General features: G+C 36.1%; 1 protein-coding gene across 1 annotated transcript in view; it reads left to right on the top strand.

Moving 5' to 3' along the window:
- Nagk (N-acetylglucosamine kinase) overlaps positions 1-16,296 on the top strand; it is a 188,410-nt gene that overhangs the window by 138,272 nt on the left and 33,842 nt on the right. Inside the window, exon 3 of the mRNA XM_081734751.1 lies at positions 1,425-1,523. Coding sequence (XP_081590877.1) covers positions 1,425-1,523 — 99 coding nt within the window. The remainder of the gene's footprint in view (positions 1-1,424; positions 1,524-16,296) is intronic.

Genomic DNA, 16,296 nt, shown 5'->3' with positions numbered 1-16,296 from the left:
CGTAGACATTAATCATTATTAGCTACCCATATTGCAGATAGAGATGTGTCTTGAAAAACTGTTTAGTTAAAATATATCATTTGCTCCTTGTAGGCTAGTCACTGCTCTTTTCTGTGAGTTGTATTTGTCAGAGCATTTCTTCTAGCTTATGATGTGAGAACTGTTCATTATTATGGAAATGATAGTGATCAAAAAATACCCAAGTTTTGAATTTGTGAATTTGGATCTTAGAATAGAGTATAGTGTGTTTAACCTCCGTTATTCTTGGAAATTAAGAAATGTTGAAATACTTCATTTGAATTTCTGTTGGTTTAGTTATATGCACATTGATGTGCAGAATTTCGTTCAGTAATTGCTGTTATAATAAGAATATAACTCTGCTTGTAATTTACTCCATGCACAAATCCTGCGGAGGATGGGTTGTTTGTTAGAAAATTAAATTAGCTTCTTCAATCTGATATTTTAGTTGTTTTAAACATGTCCAACCAGCATCGAAAAAAAACACGTTTAAAACATTTTGTTTAAAACGTTTAAAACAAACTGAATAAAACAAAAGCCCTCGTTTTAAACATGTTTTAAACATTTGTTTTAAACATTTTGTTTTAAACATATCAACCCTGAATAGGTTTACATCAAATCTAATCGTGTACGAAGCTTTTCTTCAATTTTCGATTCGGGTGGATTAGGGGATCAAAATTTATGTAACAATTATGTATTTAAATAGTGAATCATAGTGCCAGTGAGATAGGCAACCCGACCGTTAGTCCGAATGTTCCAGTTACATACTTGTCAGGGGTGATACTAAAAGCATTTTTTCTTCATTATAAATTTCACGCATTTAAAAAAAAAATCAGAGTTTCCATAAACATTATTCTTCACATGCGAAGAACAAGTATTTCTGCTAGCATGGCGTAAAAATAAAAACAACTGATTATGTCGTTTTTACATATATATTTTTTGGGGCACAGAGTGTCAGTCCTGCCAGTGTGGTGTTGTCGAGGGCTTTGGGGCCTTATGCTGACGGTTGTGATGAGAAATGCATCCGGGATTTGATGACGTGTTTAATTGTCCTCCATGTTTCTGTGTTAGTGTTCCTGTCAACTCCGGTAGTCGTGACAACTGTCAGAAGAAGAAAATAACAAAACTATGAATGTAGGCCTACATTAAAAAAAAAAAAACAAGAGTGGTAAAGCGGTCAGATGTGGTGCGACGGGTCCCTAGTTCGATCTCCGGAAACACAAACACAATGTTGTGGAGAGCATTGTGTCCAATGGATTTCTCAGGATTCTCCAGTTTCCTTCCACATTCTCATTTCACAAATTATTTCCCAATCAATCATTTTTATTAAATATCCATCTCTTTAGTCTAAAGAACACCATGAAACATAAAAGTAAAAACTTCATTAAGCTATTATTTTTTTTCAGTTGATGGGGATGGCTGAATGTCAGCGGCGAATCTATGCCATGGTTCAACAGGCCAAGAAAGAAGCAGGTATCTCTGACGATACTGTTTTAGAAGCAATAGTAAGTATCTTAGTTTTATTTTTGTTCTCGTATTTTCTTCTACATTTATCTAACACTTAGGAAAAAATATCTATATATATGTATGTTTCTGAATGATACGAAAAGATAAAAATATGTGAGCTTCCTTATGGCTATGTGGATAGTGTTCGCGCCTTTTGGCGCCGGAAACTCGGATTAAATTACCGATAAGAGCTCATATAATTCGTTTTCCGCATTAAGGATTATAAATTATATGTATGGGCTTTTGGTATCTATTACCATCAGGGGTGTCCGAAGAAAATTTTCTATAGGGGGTGGGGCATCTCGATGGTTGCTATATTACGCCTGATATTTAATATATGTGGTTTACTATATTACGTACACATTTTCACGAGCCAGGGAGGGGCCCGGACCCCACCCTGCCCTCCCCTTCGGGCGCCCATGATTACCATGTTAGCCCGTCACGTATGAGACATGACATTCCTCGGCGATCACACTGCCCGGGAAATTGGGACGAAGAAAGGAAAGGGAAAAGAAGGAAACAGTCTGGACCATTATGTGAGGCACCATTCCGACGTTTGCCTAATGAGGAAAATTCAGGAAAACCTGAACATTCAGGATGGATGACCTGAAAAGTTTATACACTTTTCAACCGAGTGTCCGCACCGGGAATTGATTCTGGGACCGCTCACACCTAAAGCGAGAACGTTAGCAAGTACTCTCCGGGGGTGATAGCTGCAAGTCTACTTCTCATACAGCCTCTCGCTGCTGAAAGGGACAGTAAACCCAAATCAAATCAAAAGAAAACGTGTGCCCCTTCGTAGCCAACTGGCTAAGACTCATGCCTTCTATGCGTGTGTCCCCAGGTTCGATCTGGCTGGGGGTACTTACAGCGCTGGATTTATCACTAAGCCCACTAGGCCTGGTCCTAGGGGTGTACGTTGGACGAAAACAAAACTAAGTTTAATAAACAAGACAAAAAATCAAAGTTGAATAATAATAATAATAATAATAATAATAATAATAATAAATAATAATAATAATAATAATAATAATAATAATAATAATAATAAATAATACCGTAAAAATAAGAATAATAAGAATACTTCAATTTAGAATGAAGGTCCTGGAAGTAATGATTTATTTAACGAGTTTGTTCGCTTCAATTATTTCTAGTTAAACTTGAATGGAATTACCTATTTGCAGTGAACAGTTTCGTACATTCGAATGCGTGATGCTGTGCGCCTCCTCTTGTGCTTCGCATTAGTTTGTGTCATCGTGACCGCATGCGCCCTCAGCCCTTGGGTATGGCACAGATTGCTTCTGTTTCAAATGTAGTGTGGCCACTCTGTCATCCAGGCCGGTAGCCAGCCCAAAAATGTGTGTGGGGGGTAGAAGTTAGGGGGCCGATCTAACCATATTATAGTTCATTTGTAAGCCTACCATGAAAATTTTGGGAGGCAGCAAAAATTTAGGGGGTGGGTCCTAGATCCCCCGTGGATACGGACCTGCTGTTATCTCTTTGGTGGTCCAAATGAAGTTCAATTTACGCGTATTTTAATGAAGGAAAAATGTGGGGAAAACAGGCAGTAAGTCTGAAAGGCAGTACTCAGATAAAGTTCGATGTCTGTCCTAAAGTTTGTTTTGTAAAAAACTTCAAAACGGTGAACTTAAAAATGGAGAATGGTTGGTTTATTCACCATCGAAAGGATGTGTTTTTGTGTTTACCGTGTTTGTTATTTGAAGAGCCTGGGATTAATGAGTCGTTTAGTACCGGATTCAATGAATGGAAAAATGCTTCTGAACGAGTGCTTGAACACGAGAATAGCTTTTATCATAAAAGTAGCTTGCAGTATAATTTATTTTTAAGAATGTTGAAACAAAGAATGGTCTAAAATAACTTTATTTTATATTGAATTAAAATTTTGTTCCTTGATCGGGATGAAGCATGGCAAATATCTTCGGGCCTAGGGGCGCCAAAACATTAAATCCAGCCCTAGGCATTTGTCTCGAATATAAACCCAAGTAGTGAGTCGAGGCCACTGTAAACAGTAGGTTCCATTTCCCATAGCCCTCATTGGTGAAAAGGAGCGCTAACCTCCGTCAATCAACCAATGAGGAGAAAGTATACGTAAATCAAAAATAAAGATTGTCATGTTCAACTACTGAAGAGATAATTCAGTCATCAGAGACTGAACATTTAGGCTCCAGCGTCGATATCAATATAACGGATACTTCTGTGATAGATATATATTTTTTCTTATGTTCTTTTTTGAAGGTGAAGGCTGTTCTGCCGTTATAGTTCACCCCGATCACCTTGAAAAAAACCACTGTAGCAAAACTATTTTTGGTACAGTTCCAATCGTCAAGCATCACCGACCTTGGAGAAAACGAGTTAACTTTTTAAGAAAGAGTTTTTCAGCAGCTCACACCCACTTTATGGTTGTCTGTATCACACCCTGGCGTGACATTTTGGAAGTGTGACACTTGCACTTTATTAAGTTGTAGATAATACTATCTCCCGTGCGCAAGCCGCAGCTTATTTTTGTCTGGAATTTCGAAAAATTCCACGTATAAGCCATAAGTAGCTTTTTTGTTAACAGTCCTTTAATAGCTTATTCTTCTGCTTGTTAGAGTCCATGCTATCTAGCACTATGATTTTTTTAAAACAAACAAGCAAACTCGATGACAATACAATATTTTCACATAATTATTTGCGTTAGAGAATCCTTTTCTTGTAAAATTAATGTTATTAATTTCTTTTCCTAAATATATATCCTATTCTCTTATGCAACCAAAAATGCACTGGAGTAGATACGTGTAACATAACACCCAGGCTATCATCGTTGGTTGATTTAGGGTTTAGCGCAGGGATGCAAATAAGCAACAAATTTTACTAGCCCAAGAAATAAAGCTACTAGCCCAGATTCCACAATAGAAATCATTTACTTAGCTTCGGTATGATATTAAATATTCGCCCGCACCAATGAACCACTTGTAGTAGGGGAGCTTAGGGGAAGTATCCTGCACTTTGTGTTAAAAGGTGCCACTCGGATATGTTGTTCCCCTGATCCAACTAAGCAGGAATCGAAGTGGCCCCACTCCGACAGGTGGCCAGAATCCAATATGGCGGCTATCAAAGATGGCCGCCTCTGCGAATTCATAGTGTTGGTTTTAGAGGCATATATCTCCTTAACTAATAGTCCAATCTTTACCATTCAAAAACTAAACGACGTAGAAGATAACAGGGTCAAATAAATTGGCAAAAGGTTTTACCTAACACTGAAATTAACACCTACAGAAATTATTTAATTTGGAACTTTACATTTCTTATGATTGAGTTTACTCATATTTTTTTAAAATAACAAGTAAACGAATGGGATTATCGAAAAAGATGTCGTATAACTTTTCAAAGAGTGTTAAATTATCTTTCGTTTGGTGTATATTTCATTCAGATTGGTTAATAAACAACGAAGTTATGACAATTTAAAGATTCGCATTGAGTCGATTGATTTTCCCCAATGTCGAGCGAGAGTTCATTTACCGTAATAAAACATCACTGATGGATGCTGCATTCTACGAAACAAATCATTCTTTTGTGATGTATTCTTCATAAGTCCCACTTTCACTAGAAGCACAAAGTAGCCTGACCAACAGGCCCGTATCCAGGGAGGTCTAGGGGGCCGCCCCCCTAAATTTTTGCTGGCCCCCTAAAATTTTCACGGTAGGCTTGCAAATGAACTATAATATGGTGATGAACTATAATATGGCTGGCTACGGGCCCCCTACATTTTTGGGCTGGCTATGGGTCTACTGGCCAAGCCCGGTTATGATTCCAATATGGCGGCCATTAATTATGATTCATAAAAATTAGTTTCTTTCGAAATATTGACCCGAGTATCTAGATTTGTAAACGAATACGGACAAAGTAATATCACCTATTCTATTACTATTCACTTTTATACATGAATCAAGTTTAAGAATATCTTAAGAAATTACGTGCGTAGCGTCACGATAGAAAAGTTTTATTGTTTCATCTGAATTGAAAGAGAACTGCACAGGAAGACTAAGAAAGAAGTTCATGTCTTTAAACCATAGACATTGCCTTTATATCCTTTACAATATTATACGGAAATTACATAAAGCAATATATTTTTTTTAATTCTTTAATAATTTCTTTCGTATTGAAGAACAGAAACACAAGACAAACACTTGGTTCGATAATTTGAAATTCACAATATATCTTTTGGATTTTCTATGTGTACAAACAGTTTTATGATTTCGACGAACAGTTAATTACTTTTTGTACAAGCTATTCTATAAAGAATCATACATTTAAGTTTATCTATTTATTGGTACGTTTCCATCGTGGTGTAAATTTACTGTGGATCAACTGAATATTCAAAAATAATGAGTGCTACTTACATGAAAGTTCTATTGGTCTAGATCTTCGTTTCCAGTTTCCATCACCTTTCCACATGTTCCCCTACACATAGAACAAAAAAGCAGCACGGGACGCTTGCACTTCTACAACGACATCTTGGGGTACATGTCTTGCAGGCACATTTCAAAAAGAGTTTCCTACATGCTTCGTATACAACTGGAATGGAAGTCCATGTTGGAGAAAGTTCACTTCCATTGTCAGTCCATCCCCAGTTTACTGGTGAAGGAATATGTGCTATCTTCTTTATTGCCTGGCCCCAGATTTGTCCAGCTTGGTATGCTGCACGCTTGGTGTGAAGAAGCAAGGCATCACAATTTGGAGAAAGTGCAGTAAGAGGTCTGCCCTTTTCCAAAAAGAATTCTCGCCGGGCTTCATTAACTTTAAATTTTTCACTTGTTTTTGAATATAATAGGACAACATATCGTTGCAGTGAATTAAAACAATCTTTGCCTATGTTGATTACAGGGTGTGAAATAGTTAGGAAAGCTGTGGTCACCTCTGGATACAAAAGCCGTGTTTTCCATGCTTATAATTTTCCATGTCCGAGAAAGTATGACATTGTATCACATCCTGTAAATGCGTGGAGGCCTCGTAACGCAATTGATTTTTCTTTTCTTCATGCTTTTGAAATATGATGAACTGGGAGAAATCAATGATGTTTCTTGGTACCGAAAGATATCGATAATTCTTCTAAACCGTGTCGCTTCGATAGTCGTGGAAAAACGATACAGTAAGTATTACAACATCTGTGTCTACTGTGCGGATGACTATCTTCTTGTGTGCATTTAATGCTGCATCAAAGCAATGTAACATGATCCTACTATCAGCTTCTTCCAAATGATTTCCTGATGATTTGTTTGAAAATGTTGGAAGATTTCTTGAAGTTTCTATGTGATATCCATTACTGGTTGCTACCTCAAAGTTCCTTCCTTTTTACACATAGATTTTCCAAGAAAAAGGAACAGTTCTTATTTATTTGCGTCATTACGAAGGAAATCGTTCCACTTGCTAGGAATTGGTGTAGTTGGTGTTACTTTTGTCCTTATTCCTACAACCCTGCTTTCTCATGTGGAAGATTTTATGCTCTTTGAAGAGTATCTATCCCATATCAGATCCACTCTCTTTGCATGGAATGTGTCTGCTTCTCTTTGAACATATTCGAAGAAATTACACTGGAAATGATCACAAAATGTTTCTACTGATACTGGTTGCAAAATGTGAATCAAAATTGCTCCATCAAATAACGAAACATCACAAGAATTAGGAAAGTGTTCTTCTTTGATGTTGGCTTCACTCTCTAGAAGCATAACTAAGTCGGACTTTTTTGAGGATTGTGAATTATGGCAGAGAGGCTGTGGATTTGGTTGACTCTCGTGCTGAAAGAATTCATCCAAGTCAAGTCCTCTTGTTTGATTGACGCAGTAGATGTCCCGGCGTATAGACGGCCGAGTCAGCAAAAAATTATCTTGTTTTCCTAGAATTCGGTGTCATTTCCTGGAATTGGGAGGCAAGTTTCGACAAGCCTTTAGTTGCTATGGTCATAGCCTTTTACGGCTACCAGAGAAGTGCGTGGGAAAATTTTGGTTTATCTGAACGTGTATGAGAACAGTTTGTTGTTATGATGATAGTCTTGGATGGTCATACTCTTGGAGGGATCATAGTCCTATCAGTTATCATGATCGAAGCTTCATGATTGATTGATTGATTTTTGCTTTTCGTTATGTATTGAATAGCTAGATGCTCTTGGCCTTCATAGTCTTGGATGCTCATACTGTTGGCCGGGTCAGAGTCCTATTAGTTATCATGATCGAAGCTTCCCAATGGATTGATTGATTGATTTTTGTCTTTTCGTTATGAATTTGAACCCCCAAACCCCCTCCACTTCCTCCTGCGAAGAACGTAAGGGAACGTTGTTACTATGTTCATACTCTTGGACGGCGAAGCTTCCCAATTGATTGATTGATTGATTTTTGCCTTTCGTTATGTATTGAATAGCTAAATGCTCTTGGATGGATGAGAGTTCTATTAGTTATCATGGTCGAAGCTTTCCAATTGATTGATTGATTGATTTTTGTCTTTTCGTTATGGATTTGAACCCCCCAAACCCCTTCACTTCACTCCCTCCTGCGAAGAACGCAAGCGAACGTTGTTACTATGCTCATACTCTTGGACGTCTATCACGTTCGAAGCTTCCCAATTGATTGAATATCAAGCTCGAAGCTTCTCGATTGATTGATTGATTTTCGTCTTTTCGTTATGTATTGAATAGCTATTTTGCATAGCGAAGAGCATACTTAATGTCTTAAAATAGTCAGTGCTTTCTCATCGAGAATCGAACCTGAACACTAAATATGTTTTCATTTTGAAAGCTCTCTCATTGAAATTGAACGCAAGACCAGTACTTCACGATTTAGAGTTGAATTAATTCTTGCATGAAAAAAAAAAGAATTTCATGTATTGGTTTTAGCGTAGCATATGATATGTACATTGTTCGAAGCTCTTCATTTCGAAGCACTATAACACTTTCAAGTGTTCAATGCCCCCTTTCTCTCTCTTTTTATCATCGAGAATCGAACCCGGACCAAAGTGGTATTAAAACATAAATAACAACCATAAAAATTAATTTAAAAAATACAGCATCATATTATTATTATTATTATTTTGGGAGTGAAAGTGAAGCAGACAACTAACCTTGATTGTAGCTTCGCTAACTTATGAAATAAAGACTTTACACAAAATTCTACTTTGGTAGGGAGCTGGGATCGAATTTGGTACTTCATGATTTTAAAGTTGAACTAGTCCTTGCATGAAAAAAAAAGAATTTCACGTCGTTTTCACGACAGAAAGGATAGAGTTAATTTCATGTCTTAAAATGTGTAATGTTTTCTCATCGAGGATCGAACCAGCAGGACACGGGAATCAAACGCAAGACCTGAGAATCAAACGCAAGACCTGTACTTCACGACCATTGAGTTGAATTAATCCTTGCATGAAAAAAAAAGAATTTCACGTATATAGCACATCGTTTCACGACAGAAAGGAACGAAATAGAAATATTTAATGCTCTTTCACTAAGAATCGAACCAGAACCCTAATATATGCTTTTATTTTGAAAGTTCTCTCATCGGAATCGAAGGTGAAACCTGTACTTCACGATTTAGAGTTGAGTTAATCCTCGCACGGAGTAATCCAACTTGAGGTGAGCACTCTATCACTGAACGTCAGTGTCTCGCATATAGATTAGATTTTATTTTTTTAAAAAAAACTTTTCGTCTTATTTTTTTCTAGTCGTCTTGTATTGGGTAGCTAGATTCCACCCCAGCACCCCCCGCAGACCTATCTTGTAATGCTAAGAATAGAAGTTCCCAGATTTTCTGCGAAGAAAAAAAAGAATGCTTTCTCATCGAGAATCGAGCCCGGATCCCAAACGATCGTGGTCTTTCGTAAGTGTATGGTACATGAATAAACAAGATAAAACATGATTTCCTCTTCGTCACCCTTCCACCATCATGCATGTGTGCACAGATATTTGTATGCATAGTGTCATTAGTCTCTGTTGATCATCTGCTGAAATAACATGTCTGTGTAAATCATAAGTTACTTTATAATATTGACTTCCATAGATTTCGAACATAATTGAATATAGAAACGTAAGCAAGATTTCATTGAAGTAGACGATTAGAAAAAGACGCATAGTGGAAGATTAAGAATGGAAATGCGACCAAATTCTGTATCTGAAAGGATACCATTCCAACAAATGCCAGAACTACCATATAGTGTTGCATATAAATGTTTTGCCCCACAATATAATCAGTATTGTACAAAGGAATTACGTTTAAGAACATTCGAACACTGGCCTATTTCATCAAAACAATGCCCGGATGAATTAAGTGATGCTGGATTTTTTTACACGAAGACAAGAGACCAAACTATATGCTTTTATTGTGCTGGTGGATTAAAAGATTGGACTGATAACGATGTTCCATGGATAGAACATGCGAAATGGTTTCCTAATTGTCCATTTCTTTACTTTAAGAAGGGATATGCTTTTATTAAACAAATACAGGAAAAGTGCCCTGATATACAAGTATTTCGTAGTGCTCCGAATGATGATATACATAAAAATGCCAGTAAAAGTTGCAATAAGGAACATAATTTTCAATATGGTACAATTTGAAGTGAAACTTGAATAAAGTTCCATTACATACTTTTTCTTTGTATATAACTGTAAAAAGTACATGTACATATTCTAAAGTTACCAAAACAATATGTATTTATACAAATAATTTACGTATGTGCTATTATGTATAACTTCCATATGCATTAGCATCGTATTTGGAAAAATGGAAATATATGTTTAATATATAAAGGAATGAAGATTAATTTATTTGGACGTAACATGCACGATCTTGAATTTACTGAACTGATATCATAATCGTAAGTGTATAGGACATATATAAACAAGACGAAACATGATTGTTTCTCCTCCTTGTCATATTAAATGGTGCATAAGGTCTTAATTTAATGAAAACCAAATTATTGTGTATTGTACTAAAAAGTGGAACATTTGAATAAGTGAATCGTGTTGCTAAAGACCTTGTATTTGGATTTAAGTGAAATTTTAACGGAATGGGAAAGAAAACTTGTACATTTGATTCCGCTTGTTTTCAGACAATAAACAAAAAACTCATAGATTCAATTATGACTGATTTATTGGATAGTGTACAAACACATTCAAGTTTGATGGAAAAACGAACTTTAAAGTTGATGGCTGTCAATGAAGTGGACTTCTGTTCAAAAAGAAGCAGAAAATACTTTTCATTTATACTGGCCAATGTAGTAGTAGTAATTCTAGTGCATTTAATAATAATAATAATAATATAGTGAAATTGAAATCTTTTATTATTTTCACATAAAATTTGTAGAGTTCATAGGGTACGAACTGAGATCGAACGAGGGACCCCAAGCACTTAAGGTGAACGTTCTATCATTGAGTCACCGTTCCCCATGGAACGAAAAAATGAAATGAAATCTTTGAGTTTAACGTCCCACGATTATGCCGGTTAGGCTAAGTGTACTATGCTAATGGAAAACGAACGAGGGACCCCCAAGCACTTAAGGTGAACGCTCTACCACTGAGCCACCCTGCCCTCTGGAACGAAAAAATGAAATGAAATCTTTGAGTTTAACGTCCCACGATTATGCCGGTTAGGCTGAGTGTACTATACTAATAGACGGCGATGGGACAAGTGAAAAGTGAGTTTTACGTCCTGCGGTTACGTCTACTAGGCTAATGAAGGAGAGGTGATAATGAAAAAAATGAATGAAATGATGTAATGAAGAAAGTGGAAGGAAACTGGTGAACTCCGAAGGGAAATCGACGCATACGATGTTTGTCCACCACAAAGTTTATAGGGCACGAACTGGGATCGAATCAGGGACCCAAGCACTTGAGGTGAACGCTCTACCACTGAGCCACTGTGCCATCTGGAACGTAAAAATGAAATGATAAGGACGGTTTTCCGGGGTCAGTCAATAGCATCTTTTCGTTAAGTTGTAAAGGAAGCAGGGAATTTGTGGTCGCTAAAATTAATGACAAGTATATAGAAAAAAGACATGTGATTTGAACACGGGACCTCATGCACCAGAGGTGAACACTCTACCACTGAGGCACTGAAGTTAATTTCATAATTTTCTAATGTTAATAAGAGTCAAATCTAACGTTAAAAACACATACATAAGTCAACGAACTGAGAGAGTTTCTGTATCTGCACTATCTACTTGCAAAGAGCAGAAAAATAAGATAACAGAACATGTTTTGCATTTCAATGTTGTTCTCCAGCTATCGCGTCAACATTATCTTAGGTCATGGTTTCAGACAACACGAAGCGAAGATATGTATGTGTGTGTTTTAGGTAATATTAAAACAGTGTTTGAGATCTAAAACTTGACAAAACTAGTGTTGCTTATACATCTCGGATGTCGTTACTCATGTACACATGATGTTGATTGATTTTTGAGTTTAACGTTCCGTTCAGCAGCGAAGCTATATGCACCACAAAGTTCACACGACGAAAGTTAGGATCGAACCAGGGGCCCCCAATCACCGGAGGTGAACGCTTTACCACTGATCCACAGCACCCCACGATTTCAACATAAACACAAATCTTCAAGTTAAAACAATTGTCTATTCTCAAATAAGAGAACATTTCTCCATTTCTTTAAGTTGATCTAGGAAGTTGAACTTTGTACAGTTTTCTCCATATTATAGTCTAAGTTGTGTGTGATATTACTTTAAAAGGACGAAAGTAGTTAAAATATTCCCTATTATTATCATCAATTTCTTTTAAAATGCTCAGAATCCCGTCATAGAATTCGTATACTAGCTATGTACACAGGCGTGCATCAAGATTTTTTTTTTGTTGGGGAGATGTCCAAGCTTTGGGCGACGGGGCTCAAACACTACAAGCCTCTGTGTAGTATTGAATGCGTATTATTCTGCACTCGAAAAGACAATAAGTACTATCTAAGTGTATATCTTTCTGTCTGTCTATCTGTATGATGAGCGTAATCGTGGTACGTTAAAACGTAAGAAATATGTGAAAGTTTGTGTATGTGGTTCAGTGATAAAGCAACGACGTATTCTTTCAGTTGAATACTTAGTATAGTAGAGTATTGTTCCGTAACCCCAGTGCATGCGGTCCCTAGTTCGATCTCCGATCAAGTAAGCTTATAATTTTTTATTACTAATTGCCGCCCACTGTGGTCGACTTCCGAACATAGTGTCCGTGAGTTTTCATGGTCTACTTATATATTTTTATTTTACTAAGTATTCATTCATTCATTCATTTGTCTTAATCATTCGTCTTCCTCAACATAATGAGCATAATCGTAGTACGTTAAACTGAAATATCTTCTTACGTTTCGAACGTAAGAAATATGTGAAAGTTTGTGTGTGGTTCAGTGATAAAGCAATGACTTATTCTTTCAGATGAATACTTAGTATAGTAGAGCATTATTCCGTAACCCAGTGCATGCGGTCCCTAGTTCGATCTCCGATCAAGTAAGCTTATAATTTTTTATTACTAATTGTCGTGCACTGTGGCAAAGTGCATGCAGTCCCTAGTTTCATCTCCGAACAGCGTGTCCGTGCGGTTTCATGATCTACTCATACATTCTCATTCTACTAAGTATTCATTCATTCATTTGTCTTAATCATCCATCTCCCTCAGCAAAATGGGCATAGTCGTGGTACGTTAAACTGAATTGAACGTACCTCTAACTTGAGTTTTCGTATTTGCTACGAAATAAGAACATCATATTGTGTTAAGTAATAGTTTTCGCAATCATTGAGACATCATGCCCTTTGTAAGAGAGAGAAAGAGAGAGAGAGAGAAAGAGAGAGATGAAATATTTTTAGTTTAACGTTCCGCCTAACAGAATTTCTTCGTATTTCCACTCTTCAGTGAAAATCAACGTTGCCATTTTCTTTTAACATAACATGTTTTTTTTTTGAAGGTACATTAGTGACAATACTACGAGTCTTGGATGTTTCTGTTTCATATCGAATTTGAAAAAATATACTTGTCGATTTGCGACTTATGTCTTTTCGTATCGAAAAGTTTCTCCATTCGTTGGCAAATAAATCTAAAAGTAATAATTTTTTCTTCACGAACTATGAGAATTGTCTGAAACAAAAAGAGATGTGTTTATGCCCTTATTATTATTATACTGAACACCTATCATTAACATCATCATCATCATCATCAGCCTTGGAGAAACATGAATCTAGCAAATTCCGAACTCGTTATCTTTCTTTTTTTAGAGTAATTAACTGAAGGTGTGATGATTGCCAAATCTGAGGCACTGATCGCCATTAAGTTCCAGCACTTGCTTTGTACAGGATGCATACCAAGAAGCTTCAGCATTTGAAAAGCGAAGTAGTGATTGTAAATCCTTTACCACTGAGCCACCATACTCCTCAAACCTAAAATGTAATAGGTTTGTACATCATGTAAAGACCCCCGGAGAAATAAAGATACGTCCCCATAAATATACCCTTTCTCGGTAAAAGGACATATGATTAAGACGAAAAAATATTAGTTGATAGAATGACAATGTGAATAAACGTTATATCACTAAGACATCATGCATCCTGAAATCCATTGAATTTATGAGTAGAAGAACAATACACGTACTAGAAAGAAAAGATACATGTTCTTCTAACCTGACATAATTGCTTTAGAAAAATAACAAAGTAGAAGTAAACAGGAGAACTAATGATCACAGTTTTTTTGTTTACCACAATTACCTATTAACATGAACTCGGATTGAGACAGGAACCACAAGCACCAGAAGTATTCACTTTACCCATGCCCTTATCCACAGGGATGACGAGCGCCCCTAAAATTATCACGGTAGGCTTGCAAATGAACTAAAATATGATTGAATTGGGTCTTTCCTAACTTCTACTGCCCATCTCCCTACATTTGGGACTGACTGTTGCCAATCTACCAATGGGACTCAACCATTGATCCATCATGACCGTTAAAAATTAAATTGTGATTACTCATCACTCTTTTACAAAAAGTTACGAATACCGTCAGCGAACTTTCCATTGTGATAATACCAAGGAGACAGGAGACTAATGAGGTAATGCTTAAAATTACTAATATTTGGCGAACATGTGAGCCATGATTAGCAACCAAAAATTGGCATGTCCATGCTCCCTTTTAGAAAATTTTGTTCCAACTGGACCTGATTCAAAACGTTAGTGGTTACATTAGATAGTATTTGCAAAGATGTGATGTGCACAAGAGTAACATGTAATCGTTTCTTAGAAAATTAATTACTTTTCAAAACGAAAGTCTAACATTAAAAATGAATCGAATGACTTCATTAAAAGATTGAAATCTATTGTACACGTTCACCATCATCATCTTTAAACATCACAAGTTTACTTTTTAAAAAAAAGAATGAACTACATACGTGTGAAGATAAATATTAAACCAAGACATTCGTCAACAAAAATGAGAAGTGTTAACGTGATGTTCTGACGTAATGCTGAACAGCAAAAGATAGCATATATCTAAAGAAACACTGACCTATCCTATATACAGAAGGAGTAGCAATGTAATATTCTGCGATATAATACATGATTCATTTTTATATAACTCTGCACATGTCGACATCAGGTCCGCAATTTGAATTACTAGCGAAAAAAGATAGCAACACATAATGGCCAATAAGTTTTGATCTACATTTGTTGGAGAAACAGTAGATCATTATTACGTATAGTCATATAATCTACCTGTACACACGAAAAAGAAAGTATTCTTCAGTTGACAAATTTTCTTTTTCGCATTAATTCGTGAACAAATGAATTAATTTGTTTTCACGTTATCTTTGGAATAGTTATAATTTGATAACTTGTCAAGTCGGTACTGTAATAGGAAAAGAAATTTTCTCAACTGTTTGTATGGGCGCTAAATGATTATCCGCGAAGATGTATTGCTTTTTAAGACAAGTAAGAAAAGGTAATTCAAATAACAAATTACAATAGTCTTGTGTTACGTTTTTTGAACAAATCTGAGAAAGTGGTTGGATCTAGTAATGTAGTATTCTGTGATATAATACATGATGCATTTTTACATAGCTCTGCACATGTTGACAACAGGCCCACAATTTGAATTACACTATTAAAGATGTACCTAGACTTATATTCGGTTAATCGAATCTGTAACTGTAACTGACCACTTACACTTCGAAAAATTGCACAAATCTGAAATTTTCAGATGAACCCTTATTGCGAAAAAAAGTTGCATCACGTAATGGTCAACAAGTTTTGATAAGTGATGACACTACGGATAAAAAAATATCTATATCCTCCTAACTCTAGCAATTCCCCCAAAGTCACTGCTAACAGGTGTAATATAAATAAAAAATCATCGTTGATAATGGGCTTGCGTGTACAAATTTCTAATTTCGATATCGTTTTTTCTAAAATATATTGAATCTTGGATTAAGTTATCACAAACTTTTTTGAACGTACCTATGTTTTTGTATCATCTCGAATTTGAAAATGTACTTATTGAATTGAGACTTGCCTCTTTTTGTATCGAGAAGTTTCTCTCGTTTTGTTGGCATTACTCGTTACCCTAGTAATAGTATTTTGAGGTTTCAGCTTTAGATCTTCATAATAAATCTTTTAATCCCCCTTCATTTGTACATTTTGTTTCTACTTTTGTATCTCTGTAGTTATTAGATAAAACATAAAATGTGAACGTGATTTAAAAACAAAGATAGAGTAGGAATGTTGAAAGAAGCATTTAAATAAGAAATAACCCATCT

Source organism: Thermobia domestica, chromosome 12 (genome assembly GCF_964235325.1).
Source record: "Thermobia domestica chromosome 12, izTheDome1.hap1.1, whole genome shotgun sequence".
Classification (NCBI taxonomy): Eukaryota; Metazoa; Arthropoda; class Insecta; order Zygentoma; family Lepismatidae; genus Thermobia; species Thermobia domestica.
Note: the sequence above shows the minus strand (reverse complement) of the source record. Positions and strands in the feature narration are given on the sequence as shown.